The 14266-nt window shown below is 42.2% G+C and overlaps 1 protein-coding gene across 3 annotated transcripts; it reads left to right on the top strand.

Moving 5' to 3' along the window:
- Nucleotides 1-4759: 4759 nt before the first annotated feature.
- Nucleotides 4760-14031, top strand: cldn19 (claudin 19). Of its 3 annotated transcripts, none has more exons than XR_003411618.2 (5): nucleotides 4760-5542; nucleotides 9179-9343; nucleotides 9862-9946; nucleotides 10406-10666; nucleotides 12950-14031. XR_003411618.2 is itself a non-coding variant. In XM_027024579.2 (5 exons), the coding sequence occupies exons 1-5, from the start codon at nucleotides 5320-5322 to the stop codon at nucleotides 12467-12469; spliced, it is 657 nt and encodes a 218-aa protein (XP_026880380.1). In that variant the 5' UTR covers nucleotides 4760-5319; the 3' UTR covers nucleotides 12470-14031. The 3 variants fall into 3 exon arrangements, 2 of the variants coding, with proteins under 2 accessions (XP_026880380.1, XP_026880371.1); XM_027024579.2 differs by having other exon boundaries at nucleotides 10406-10552; nucleotides 12433-14031; XM_027024570.2 differs by having other exon boundaries at nucleotides 4761-5542; nucleotides 10406-10552.
- The last annotated feature ends 235 nt before the right edge of the window (nucleotides 14032-14266 follow it).

Raw genomic sequence — 14266 nt, 5'->3', positions numbered from 1 at the left:
CTCCTACCCAGACAACCCACAAAAGGTCTGATAACTCTAACCCAGACAACCCACAGTCTGATAACTCTAACCCAGACAACCCACAAAAGGTCTGATAACTCTAACCCAGACAACCCACAAAAGGTCTGTTAACTCTAACCCAGAAAACCCACAAAGTTTGATAACTCTAACACAGACACCCAAATAACAGTCTGATAACTGTAACCTGACAAACCATGAAGTCTAATCATGCACTGCTTTGCTTACTTCGTCAAACTCATTTACCAATTTTCCTTATCAACTGCGTTACAGATTGCCATGCTCCTCTTTTATACTGTCTACAGCTACTGTCTGCCATGTTTCTATTTTCCACTATCTACATGTACAACACACTGTACGTTGCTGCAGGCACACATATTACAAACAAGTATCTTATACTGCATCTTATACACTGAACTGTTGCTTTTATTCCATGATCTAACTTTATACTATCTTTGTTTTCTGTTGGGCTGCTGTGATGTTTTTACTGTCTGCAGAGGTAGAGAGAAGCCTTTGAATGTGTAATTATCTAGCAGTGAACTCGACCAGATGGTCTTTTCAGAAACTGGAGTTGGAAAGAGTACAGCTCCATTCCTATTCACAGCTTCTCAACACTGAAGATGAAGACGCTTTCTGCTACATCTGGTGTTCTTTACCCCATATGTACTGACTGTATGATATATAACAGTATAAAATAATATGGTATGTATATATTTCATAGATGTTTTGATCAGCTTCTCTGAAGGGTTACAAGGAAAAGCCAAATGATGCAGGCTCTCCCCACCCAATTCATCTACTGCTTGACAATAGAGAAACAATTGGAGCCATATTCAAGCTGTTATTCGTGTTAATATTTTATAGTCCTATGTCGTGTAGGCTCTTGCATTCAACATCAGTCACTTTAAATGTGTTATAAAAATAAACATTACTTATCTATTTACTACATGATAAAACTGCTTAGCAATAAATATATAAAGTGACAACAGTTTCAGGGATGATAAAAATGTCAGATGGGATGTATTATACTCATGTTTACTTGCTTTGGTATTTTTTGTTATGCTTGTAGAAGCTTGGACTTGTAGAACTTTTGTAAGATGGTGACACCGAACAAGCCCTCAGGACTTTTATTTTTGGTAAGAGGAGGAGAATTTCCACCATAGACCAGTAGAGCTTCATTAGTGATGTACGAACATGATAGGCTGTTCCACAGTATAAAAGGACTGGAACCATCAAGAAGATGGCTGAGGTGACAGGTCATCAAGAAGATGGTTGAGGTGAGAGGTCATCAAGAAGATGGCTGAGGTGAGAGGTCATCAAGAAGATGGCTGAGGTGAGAGGTCATCAAGAAGATGGTTGAGGTGAGAGGTCATCAAGAAGATGGCTGAGGTGAGAGGTCATCAAGAAGGTGGCTGAGGTGAGAGGTCATCAAGAAGATGGTTGAGGTGAGAGGTCATCAAGAAGATGGCTGAGGTGAGAGGTCATCAAGAAGGTGGCTGAGGTGAGAGGTCATCAAGAAGATGGTTGAGGTGAGAGGTCATCAAGAAGATGGCTGAGGTGAGAGGTCATCAAGAAGGTGGCTGAGGTGAGAGGTCATCAAGAAGATGGTTGAGGTGAGAGGTCATCAAGAAGATGGCTGAGGTGAGAGGTCATCAAGAAGATGGTTGAGGTGAGAGGTCATCAAGAAGGTGGCTGAGGTGAGAGGTCATCAAGAAGGTGGCTGAGGTGAGAGGTCATCAAGAAGATGGTTGAGGTGAGAGGTCATCAAGAAGATGGTTGAGGTGAGAGGTCATCAAGAAGATGGTTGAGGTAAAGGGTACTTTGATGGATGTCTAGGGGGTGGAAAGGCTCATGCCCTGTGTGTGCACGGACTTGGAAATGAAGACAAGCAGAGTCTTGGCAAATGAACTCCTCGACACTCGTAAGTGTCATTTAAAGGAATGTTATTGTTTCCCTCTGTTCAAATTTGTGGTATATTCTCTGAGTTTAGTCTACTGGCTGGTTAGTGCTGCTCTAACTGATTTATTGGCAGCAGTGTGAGAATGTAAGTCAAGGCCAAGTGGAATGAAGACAGGGAAGCAGCAGCCACAGGTCCTGCAGTGCCATGGGAGTCATATCCAGGTGAAAGGATCAGAGTTCTGCTTGATGGATTATTTCATGCTTCTAAAATTTTTTTAGAAGGTATGTTGATATGTTATTGTTTTATAAGTTATCTTGTGTGTCTCTGTTTAAATGGAATGGTTGAGTGTTATCTGACTATAGGCATCAGAGTGGGAAGACAGCGGATGCAAGTTCCCTGTTGGATCCTAGAGAGGACGGCCACCCTACCCTACCTGCCAACCTACCCTACCTGATACCCTGCCCTACCTGCTACCCTGCCCTACCTGATACCCTACCCTACCTGCTACCCTACTCTACTTGCTACCTGGCACTGTTAAGGGCTGACATAGGCTTGAAATATCTGGTTGCTACCCAGATAAAAGGATTTGTGGTACCCTTTTATTACATCTTGCTGCAATTTTGTAATTACATTTTTTTTACTGGCTGGTGGGTAAAAGAGGCTGATTTACTTTTTTCTTGTTTACTAAAAATGGTGTAACTATTGGCAGCGTAGAAGGAGGAATTACTGGGGTCATAATCCAGGCTGATGAAGGAACTGCATCGTGGCTGAGAGTGTCCTGAGTAAAGATCGCTTTTATTGGAAGTATTAGCTGAAGTGCTGGTTATTGTGTGTTGTGCTAGGAAACAACACACAGAGGTAAGGAAAAACAAACAAAGGCTTTGAAATACAGACAGGCTTTCAAAAACTTTCCGACATACAACCAAACAGCCAAACAATGAACAGCCAAGACACAAGGAACAAGACAGGGTTTAAATACATGAACTTAAGACTAGAAACGAGGAACAGGTGAAAGTAATGATGGGTGTGGAAAACCAAACAAGGGATGGAGAAAATGAAATGAAGGAATGAAACCAAAACAGACAAGACAGGGAAACCATGGAGCACGAAAGCTGGTAGGGCCTAACCATTACACATGTGTGGGCCTCGACATCCAAGCCATAGCCTGTTGTATGTGATCCTGTCTGCCCAGCACTCTGGCTAATTGGCTTTGTTTAATATTGTTTTTTATGAACTGATGAAAATGAAATAAAACTTCATTGTTTGTTCTTGCCTGGTCTCCTTGTTGGCTGTGTGGTTCAGAGGGTTTGTGAGTCCTAGAAAATGCAAGTGAACTCAAGATTAATCCGGCCTATTCAGTTCACCTTGCCAGTCAGATAGCTACTTATGAAGTTTTTTTTCCTTTTCATAGGACTCTTACTTTTAAACAGGCCCCATATTTCCTTTGAGATTCATACTTCCTTTATATGTTAATCATACTTGATGTCCATGGACCTCATACTACACTTGAAGACATTTATTTCTGCTTCTCTGGAGTGGATGTCTGGACTGTGGGGAGGTGAAGAAGGCGGAGATGGGCCCATCCCCGGGTCTCAGTCCTGGCTGCCTGCATAGAAGTTTTCTGTAAAGGCCCATACAAGTGTGGTGGCTTGGTATTTTAATCTGGATGAAGAGGTGTTTGGAAAAGGATCTGTCCAAACCACAATTTTGCAGAGATCCACTCCAGTGTAAACAGCAAGCCATGAAGTGGCAGCGTCTAGGGTGAGACGCGGTGATCAGCTGGGGGTTGTTTTGGCTGGAGGGGTTGATAGAGGGCAATCTTGGGTCCTCAGTGGGGATGAAAGCAAATTTTACCATCTAGATAACGACACTCTCTGTCTACAAAAACATATCCTAGGTGGGCACACAAACCATGACTTCATGTGCTGTGTGATCTTGGACTGGATACATAATCCTGATTCAGAATAACCCATTACACGGCTACAGTCAACATGCTGGACCCTTACCGAGGGAGTTACTGCAACACTTGGGTCTTTCATGTAGTGTTATTTTGGAACATTTTAAAAACCTGAAAGATCCTATGGTGGATATAGTTTGTACTTCAATTCTTTTTGTTGTAAGAGCTGAACTTTTGCTAATGCATTTAACATTGATGACAATGTGGTTGAATCAGAGTACTCTCTCTCTCTGCTTGTGTATATTTTGTGTGTCATTTGTCATGCGCATACTTGATAACAGATTTTAGTAGCCACTCAGTGACTAACCCAGTTTCTCTCTTTTCCTCTCCCTTGCTGGGATTAAACTGAACAACGTTCCCATGGAGATCCTGAGGGCTGTCATGGGCCAGCCTCTAAATCCCCAATGCAGGCAGCTGGTTTTGTCTGTGGGCGACGCGTCCTTTTCAAGAGGACTGTTCTAAGGGCTGACACATGCACATCGTTGCCAGGGTTCCAGGCTTTTCCCCACTTATGCAAATGATACCACAACGGACCACAGACTCTCCAGTGCGAACACCTTCACTTTTCACTCTTGTAAGAGTTTGTACTTGAGCAAACCCGTGGATGGTTTCAATCAGGCTCGAAGCATTTTTCACAACGAGCAAATTATAAATTAGGATTATGGCATCCACTACGGCAACTCCTGGTTCTGTGGTTCACCTCTGTCAGTGACATATGGGTTTAATGAGCAGAACTTTACATTCCTTTCAGTGGGCGTCTCTTTAGCAGATCTGCCAATCGGACTGTGCTCTGAGGCCTGACCCCCCGCCCCCTTTTTGCATGCAGCCTGTCAGGGCTGTGTTTGTGTCTGAAGTATTCCCTCTGTTTTTTTCCCCCATTACTACTGCTCAGCCCCGCCAAGCACCATCCAGACCCACTGGAGTGTGGCAAGTACAACGATGCAGTCTCCAAAGCAGCTCTGAGCCCAAGCCTGACGGCACGCTCGGCCACACGCGGCTCCTTGCCCAGTCTGCAGACGTCCTGAGGCTGGAGGTGTGCTTCTCAGAGGAAGAAGAGCAAGCAAACGCTCTCATTAAGGGTGACATCAGGACAATAAGTTGCAGTTTGGGCTGCTGGTTTGCCTGACAGACAGACCTAGTAGTGACAGAGGCAGGGACCAAATGCCATATACTGAAGGCGGCGTGTGCAACTAGTGGACACAGCAAGTGACCAGAAAGTTGGCCTGAGGAAGAAACCGATCACGTTTGATCGAGTGCTTAGCGTGCCGTGCTTTCTGGTGCTACGACGCGTAGGGACATTGCTCAGACTTCAAAGCTTTTATGGGACAGCTGCTTGGCGGGACAGGTGTTTTTTCTTCTGGAACAGCATCCTGATTCATAAGAAGACGAAAATCACCGAAGGCTGATTCTACGGAAGAGAGTGCACAAAGGAGCAGGAGCAGAAAGAATGGCGAACTCGGGATTCCAGCTCCTGGGCTACTTCTTGGCTCTGGGTGGCTGGATTGGAATCATATCCACCACGGTGCTACCCCAGTGGAAGCAGTCGTCATACGCAGGGGATGCCATCATCATGGCCGTTGGCCTGTATGAAGGCCTGTGGATGTCCTGCGCCTCCCAGAGCACGGGGCAGGTGCAATGCAAGATCTTCGACTCTCTGCTCTCGCTCGACAGTAAGTACCTCCTTGTCAAAGACGCCGGCCTCTGATTGGTCGAGCAGCATGGCGGGGTTCAGCTATATGCACAAGAAGCCCTTGGTCTGATGCTTTTAGAAGTTTCACATGCAACGGAGGTTTCAATGAAGTCTGTGAAATGGGAAGGAGATAAATATTTTTACTATGAAACTACATATTTACATTAAGGCATCTTCAGTCCCACTGAGACCAATTAACTTTGGCATATGCTGACAAATGAAAACAGAAAACGAGAAAATATAATCAGCCTTGCTACTAATACAAGCATATGGATTTAATCATCCTTTAAAATCCATCAGATTAAAAATATGCAATGGCTGACAAATGTTAATGAAAGCCATATGCGACCCACAGGCAACCTCGGTGAGGCACTCGTTGACTGCTGAAACAGTGTGGGATACCATTTCACAGCTATTAATCAGTATTTACAGCCACCGTCACTATCAGTTTTGTGGTGGCTTGTTGATTGGGATTTAATGAAGAGCAGCAGTCTTCCCCAGCACTAATGTGAAGAAGACGTCTAGAAAATTATATTCATTATGACTCATTTCTCAATGGAATATTTGAATTCGTTGTATATATTATGACATATAGTGGCACACCCACATCAGTCATTGTTTACACTTTACCACTGGTACAATGGGTAAATGCTACAACTACTTCTAATGTTGGGCATATATTGGGCACACACAAGGGCTACTACTAATATTCAGCATTTATTGGGCAAACACAAAATGTATATCTAATATTGGGCATTTGTTAGGCAAACACAAGGACTACTTCTAATAGGTTTCTTTAAATATCTTTAAAATACAGAATGTAACATGTTTGGTTGGATCCTAGGAAATGCAACAGCTGTTTTCTTTTGCACATCACTGTAATAAAAACAACTTATTGTCCTGATGTCATGAATAGTAGTTGTTTTGAGAATAAAAGGCTAGTGTTTAGTCAAACACCAAAGATATGTCTAGAATGCTAAATGCACTTCCCCACACAATACGCTAGCATTGTTTCTTTCTGTCCTAATAGGCCTATGGTAAAATATACACTAGAGACATACATTATCATGTGATTTCAAAAGGGCATAATTCTAACACGACCTGATGCCTGGCACATCATTGATATTACATCATTACATAATGTTTTTGTAAATTGACGTCAGAATTCATTAAAAGGATTTTCCAAAATTTCCAGAAATAAGCGGAATATCTGCTCCTTTATGGGATAGGTGGTGAAGGAACAATTCATATGTAGTTTCACAGATATGCTAAAAAATGTAATAGCAGAATCATTGTTGGCCTAATATCTTTAGTATGAATGCAAACTTTGCAAATGTACACAACATCCACCCCCATTGGTGATAAAATGAAACACCCACATTGCGATTAGTTAGAAAAGCTCTGCAGACCAGTCACAGTACTCCGAGCTCCACAATAGAAGTTCAGTGCACAGCAGCGTGAGCTGAGAGAGAGAGAGAGAGAGAGAGAGAGAGAGCTCTTTGCATCTTTGCAGCTGAGTACTGTACAACTTGCGGAGGAATCTCCTACCCTGCATGCACAAAGGCTGAAGGGGCTGTCTGAATCCACGGTTCCCTCCCGTGCTAGTGGCATTGTTTCACCCAGTCTTAGGTCATCTGGGGAGATAGTGACTGCAATGTTCTAGCTTATGTATGTATGGGCTTTCTCCCACAGCCCTGCATTGTCTGACGCTCATGCCAGCGGTTCTTCCTTGTCCTTTCTTGAATAATTGTTATTATGTGTGGTGTCAGCTGACCTCTTTAACCGTGGGGACACAAGCCCTCCCTGCAGAGATTCTTTATGAAACAGGAAAGGCAAGAGGGAATTCATAAAGAGCTCTGTTTGGATGCAGGGATGTTAAAGGAGAGAAGTAAAAATTCAAATACATTTGAAAATGTACGTGAGTACATACTAAACATCTGCTAATGCAAGTATTAGAAGTCTTAAGGGAGTACGTGTGCTCTTTTAAATTTACACAATGTGAAGGAGTGTCAGGAGTGAAAAGTCTTCGAAATTCTGGTGAACGTGACGTCAAAGGGTTCTGTTTTCTATGAGGAAAGTGTAGAGAGGTGCTTGAGATATGACGTTTGAAACAGCCCACGAGTCGCCACACAATAGACAAAGCCCCAAAACACACACACATACCCTTGAAGTATGCACTCTGTCAAAGTGCACGCTCGTTGGCCTTGCTTTGTCTGTGCCAGGCACTGCCAACCTTGGCACTGGGCAGCGGCTCGTGGGAGGCAACCTTCTCTGCCCTCGAGACGCTGACTCCAACTTCTCCTATTCAAACAGGACCCCGGGATCAAAGCAGTGCCCTGCTGGGTCACGTAACACTCCTCCCATTTAAAGGGAAAAAGAAGGCTGAGGCAGAACGAAAACAGGCAGAAAGAAGAACCACTTTCTCTGCATGACTAAAGTCATGCTTCAAAGAGGACTCCTACACATATGAATCGAACATCAGAAGTCATGTGACATTTCCCTATTCATCCCTTGTCTTTGAAATGTTGAGAAACTTGATGGTGAATTTAATATGTGAAGTTGATTTGTTTCCTTTTTCTGGACTACTGTAGAATTCCCTAGGGGTTAGGGATAGGGGTTAGGAGTTAGGGGTTAGGGATAGGGCTTAGGAGTTAGGGGTTAGGGATAGGGGTTAGGAGTTAGGGGTTAGGGATAGGGCTTAGGAGTTAGGGGTTAGGGATAGGGGTTAGGAGTTAGGGGTTAGGGATAGGGGTTAGGAGTTAGGGGTTAGGGATAGGGGTTAGGAGTTAGGGGTTAGGGATAGGGGTTAGGAGTTAGGGGTTAGGGATAGGGGTTAGGAGTTAGGGGTTAGGGATAGGGGTTAGGAGTTAGGGGTTAGGGATAGGGGTTAGGAGTTAGGTGTGGCTAGAGAGATACCTGGCAGAAGTACTTAGTAAGGTGCATTTGCTGCTGTGTGTAGAACTGGTGAGGGCACATCACGGTCTTTCTGGATAAGCCGCATTGTGGAGCTGCTGCTGTGAGTTGGATTAGCATGTCATATGCATCTACCTCGTAGAAAAGGATGGCAGGGTTGTGCAAACAATCCTCCTTTGTGGAACAAGTCACACTAATTCCATCTGTGAAACATGTAAAAATGTCCCTCCTACGGCTGTGTGTATGCGCTGAAAATTGTGTGGGTTATCTATGGAATTTCACAGTTGAATCCACTCAGATGCAATTCTGTGTCACCACAGGACAAATGAAGTATAATGTATGAAATACATGAAGTATAATGTCAGAATCATGCTGTATGTAAAGGTTCAATTGTATTCATTCCATTTTAAAGGGAGTTTTACGTTAAATGACTTGTTGAATCAACTGTAGAGCATCTTGCAACCATTTTTAAAGTGGACCAAAAAATAGATTTTCATTTTACTTCCATACCAGACAAAGCTACATGCACGGAAAACAGGATGCTGTTTTCTAATGTCAAATAGGTCATAGGTTATCCACTGATATTATTGCATAATATTCCATAGCCAAGTAATGTAGTTTCATTAATAATATTACAGTGGATTAAAATCCATGAAACCTTTGCTCCCCGCTGAGTTTTTAAATCTTTCCTTGACCTCCTCAGTCCACATCCAGACCTGTCGAGCTCTGATGGTCATTTCTGTGCTGATGGGATTCATCGGAATCATCGTTAGCGTGGTGGGGATGAAGTGCACCAAGGTGGGCGACAACAACCCTTCCACCAAGAACAAGATTGCCGTGGCAGGAGGCGCACTGTTCCTGCTCGCAGGTAACGCTGGCCCCTTGCGCCGCACGCGCCCCGTCTGCCTCACGACAGCCTGGCTGTCTGGCTTATACAGACAACTGAGAGAATTCGTGGGCAAAAGCTGAGTTGATTCTTCAGGATGCCTCTCGTGGTGTTTTGCTCCAGGCAAACCCCTGGAGAATCATTCTAATAAGTCCAGAAACAGCAGAACATGTTTATGCTTGTAATTGCATGTTCAGTTGTGAGTGGCACGGAGGCAATAGAAGTGTAACTGAGTTTCATTTGGGAGAAAGAGTCCAGGTTGCTCACCCTTTCACTTTTTGTAAACATCCTTAATTACGCTTAATTATTCGTTCATTAACTTGTCCTTGTGGTTTCTCAGGCTCTTGGGCTTCAGTGTCGTTTGTGTCCTTGCTGACAGACAGCTGTAAACAGGAAATTGACTTTTCAGTGCTATCGGGATTATTTGAATGGCTTGGAAGTAAACAAAGAAGAATTTCTCTGCGTTTGCACTAACTCTCTGATCTGGATCTTGCTGCTAGGGGTCTGCACACTGGTGTCGGTATCCTGGTATGCTACACAAGTCTCCTATCACTTTTTTGACCCAAACACACCAGTCAATGCCAGGTAAGAAATCAGTACTGTTCTTGCAACTGCAAACTAAAATTGTTAGAATTCTGCTTCATGTTATTTTGATGTCAGACAATAACAAAATGTAATGTGAGTCATATCTATAGGCTGGGTGTTACCGTAAGTTCTTTCTATTAGAAATGATATATGCGCTAATATTTTGCTACCTTTCCCCCAAAGTCTAACAAACAATTCTTCATAAACAGCACTGGTTAATAGATCAGAAATCATGTGATCATTATAGGTGGATCAGTGCTTTAAGCATATATAGCCCCATTCTCACCTAGTTCACATAGAAATGCATTCTCATTTAGTTCTCACCTACATGGGTCTAGTCTTTTTCTTCCTAAATACCCAGTCATTTTAAGGACAGTGGTATCACAGTGTAAGAAGCTGAAAGTCTCCAGCTTTTCCTTTTAAAAATTGTGCAAGCTGAACTCTTCCATCTGTTTCTAGGTATGAGTTTGGCTCCGCCCTGTTTGTCGGGTGGGCGGCGGCCTGTTTAACGATGCTGGGTGGGTCCTTTCTCTGCTGCTCCTGTGTTAATGAGGAAAGGAGAGGACAGCAATACTATCGTCAGTCACAACCTTCTACAGCCAGGGAGTACGTGTAAAAACACAACAACAACTACATCAAACCAAGAAAAATGGCATTGTAAAGACAGAGCTCCTCCCACTTTACCATGGTTACACGTGTTTTTGGAATAGAATATTCCAGGTACCTTTCTCTTCACAAAAACAGAGAATTACTGGACACATTCAGATATGCACTGTTCATATAACATTTATTTAAATACATTTTTAACATTAATTTCAATAGGACTAAGGATAGTGGAGACTGAAATTAGAAATACGATTTTGTCCTACTCTAGCCTTCCTTGAGAGGCTCATTTTTTTAAAAACAAGAAATTAAAATTCAAAAATTAATTTATTGCTGAAAATATCTGGAAATATTTGGTGTATTGTTATTGCAAAAGTTCCTCCTATCATTACCATATGTGTCCCGGAGGCTGTTGTAAGCATCGCCCCGGAGGTGATGGCTACATCACCCTGTGAGTGGAAGTAAACAGTGGTGTAATCTGGGCTCAAGATCCTTCCAATGTAAAAGATCAGAGAAGTGTGAAGGGAGATGTTTGTGTCGGCCGACCTCGGTTACACGGTTGGAGCTCTGTTAGCTCTGCGTTCCTCAACAGCTGTGGCCGCACTCAAACTCCATGGAGGAGACCAGAAGTTATGAGCCTTTCACTGTCCACTTGAGCAATTTCTCTCTAAACTTTGGAGGACATTATTTATGGCCATGTTGACCAGTGGGGCTCCACTGCTTCTATGTGGGAATGGAGGCTAGGGGTTCAAAAAGAACAATAAAGAAAACGTAGTGTGAATGTCCGAACACAGAGGCCTACTTTAGAGAGGAAACACGTGCTGCGAAGGTCCAAACACAGAGGCCTAGTTTATGGAGAAAACTGCGCATGACATCTAGAGCAGTTCGTCCGTTTCTCTCTTCATCCTTTTAAGCAGGCATTTAAAAAGATGGAGAATCTTACAAAAACTCTGGCTGTACCATATGAAAAGCAATAGCTAATGTGCAAATGAATAAACAAATGTTTTTAAGTAGTGGAAAGTGAAATGTCCAACTTTTGTCTCCAAAATGCAGATTTGTCAGTGGGACCTCATGTTCTGAGGCTTAATGAGCCGAGTGTACTCTGATTTAGCAAAAAAAAATAACACCTCTGACTTTAACACATCTCAGTACTAACCAAACGACTCCTCCTGCATGGACAAATCGTATAGTCTGAAAGGACAACTCCTGAGACAAGCTTAGAAAAACCACGGAAACCTGAGACCTGCCATACATGATCCGAAAGATCCACAACTCTTCTACACTCACTGTCTGACACCTGAAACATTGGCGATATCCGTGCGGTATTTAGGCCTGTTTTAACCACCTGCCACAAACGAGAGAATAAATGCTTAGCAAATATTGTATTTCTTTTTTATTTTTTGGTTTATCTGAATAGAATAATTAAATATACTTATCATGTCGGAAATTGCACTCACAGGCTAACATTTACCAAAGCTTTAATGGTTCTCTGTGTACATTTTAGTAACCAAGCCACCTCAGGTTGACTTTCTCTCGCAACCAAACCATCCATACTATGGAGTTTATATTCATGTAACAAACAAATCATCTTGGTACCTTTTTATTTTTAATAAAAGACCACTAAAACATTGGTCTTTACAATATGTTATAAAAATGGATTCAGCAGCCTCAGGGAACGTGAATATAGTGTGTGTGTCAAACGCATGGTGTGGTTTAGCCACCGCTAGTAAGCTTGCTTTACTAACTTCTTTACTGACCTTCCCATAACTGAAGAGCCTGCACTACTTCACCTCCACAGCCAGCTGATTGTGATCGGTCTCTCTCCCGGATTCTTCTAACGCTGTTCTTCTCCAACTGTCTTCTTCTTCTCTCCCCTAATTCAGGGCTGAGTTGTTGAGTGAGACTAGTTTCCCTGACTGACCAACCCTCCCCGCCTTTATCTGAGGACTGTTCGAGCTCCGCTCTCTATTTCTGACCCCCTCCATACTTCCACCTAGAGTCCAAACCTGGACCCCCGTCTGTCCGCTATAGCCTGTTCACACCCGTCCTTAGAAACTCTGTGCCTTTTTATCGGCGCCTGATAAATAAAACGCGGCTCGGCCGTCTCTCCCCCATTTGCTGTGTTCTTGTCTTCCTCTGTATCTCATTTTCTTAAAGTGTCTTTGTAAATATGTACTCTTACATATGGAAATGAAAGCATGGACTGATTTGTGATGATGCAGTATATGTAAACATGAAAAAACAAAGTTATTCACCCATTTCGACATGTATGTTACGTAACTTGAGCTATAAGCAGGGTTTTCTGAGTGGTGGATGTCCTCGGCTGTTAGACACACTACGGTCAGATCCTGTTTTAACTGTAAACCTACTTAAACTTTGTTCTTTTCTTTTAAATTGCAGAGCAAATGTTAAAAGTTCTCCACCAGACAAAGGGGAGCAGTACTTGTAGTTGGGGAGAGGGCGACTCCGGTGGGCTCACACTGAGTTAGATTTTGGCAACAGGCAAGACATACTCTTGGTAACAAACAAACAAACAAACAAACAAACAAACAAATAAGTGGAAGAAACACCAACCAAGGTAAAAAAAAAAGTTTAAACTAACTTTAAAAAATGGTGAAGGTACAGAATATGAACCACATAATGTATTTGTGTATTACACAGTGTTTGCCAAATTTGTTACGCTTATGAATGCAAATATATATAATAAAGTCATACATGCATGATCATGTACTGTACAGGAGATTAGTACTGGTTTATGTGAAACACGCTGGCCAGAAATTCAAACAGAGTGAGCCGAAAGCATGGTGTTCAGGTTGTGAAATCCGAAACAGTTTGCTAAAATCCACAGTGTGTGTATATTTACTTTTTGTTCATTTTTTTTGCCATATTATCACTAGACCTCATTTGCCCTCAAATGTATCTCACATTTCTGAGACTTGATTCAGGGTATGTAACAATGCATTTCATCAGTTATGCAAGTTTGTATTTTTTTGTGTGTGTAGCGTAATACCAATGATGCATAACCAAGCTTTGACTCACACTGCTTTTTGTTTTTGTCAAGTCAAGAAATACATACATTTACATACATTACATTTACATACATTACATACCTATCTATCTGAGGCAGAGGCCTAGCCTTCTGTGTAATGAACTGTAATGAGTTTTCTGAATTATTCATTAAATGTAAAGAAACAATGCGGGGGTTGTGACATTTGTTTTTTGTTCTATTTTTATGTTGATTTTTTCATGAAACATGTAGTGCACAAAATGATTTGTCTTGATGAATGACAGTTTCTGACTAAACATCGGGAATCATATTCAGCTTGCATTGAAAGGCACTGATGTGTAAGGTCAGTATAAGAGGTTATTAGTGTTAGCCTGCAATCACAAATGATTCAGTTCTCTGGTTTTTTATTTTCAACAAACTTGTTTCCTAATATTCAAGTATGTATCATCTCAAATAAAGAATCGACTTTCCTGTGTTTGCTGTTGTTGTTTTGTTTTGTTTTGTTGGAAATACAATAAAACATACAAAGGACAACCACAGTGTTTTTGTACACCTAATGACTCGGTTGGGTAGAGATTGTGAATTACACTTCCTATGTGCACACTATGAACTCTGGTCATAATTGACATTATATTAAGAACTCATATCAAATTTCACTAAAAGGTCTAAATTACAATAATAAAGTTCATTTGCTGCTGAAAATGTCAGTC

This window comes from Electrophorus electricus, chromosome 20, assembly GCF_013358815.1.
Source record: "Electrophorus electricus isolate fEleEle1 chromosome 20, fEleEle1.pri, whole genome shotgun sequence".
In the NCBI taxonomy this organism is placed as follows: domain Eukaryota; kingdom Metazoa; phylum Chordata; class Actinopteri; order Gymnotiformes; family Gymnotidae; genus Electrophorus; species Electrophorus electricus.
This window is presented reverse-complemented; position numbering and strand designations above follow the sequence as displayed.

Excerpts from the sequence above, each read along its gene's own strand:
- cldn19 (XM_027024570.2), top strand. The coding sequence starts at position 5,320 with ATGGCGAACTCGGGATTCCAGCTCCTGGGCTACTTCTTGGCTCTGGGT. Across the intron at positions 5,543-9,178 it reads CTCTCTGCTCTCGCTCGACA|TCCACATCCAGACCTGTCGA; the intron begins GTAAGTACCTCC and ends TGACCTCCTCAG. Across the intron at positions 9,947-10,405 it reads AACACACCAGTCAATGCCAG|GTATGAGTTTGGCTCCGCCC; the intron begins GTAAGAAATCAG and ends ATCTGTTTCTAG.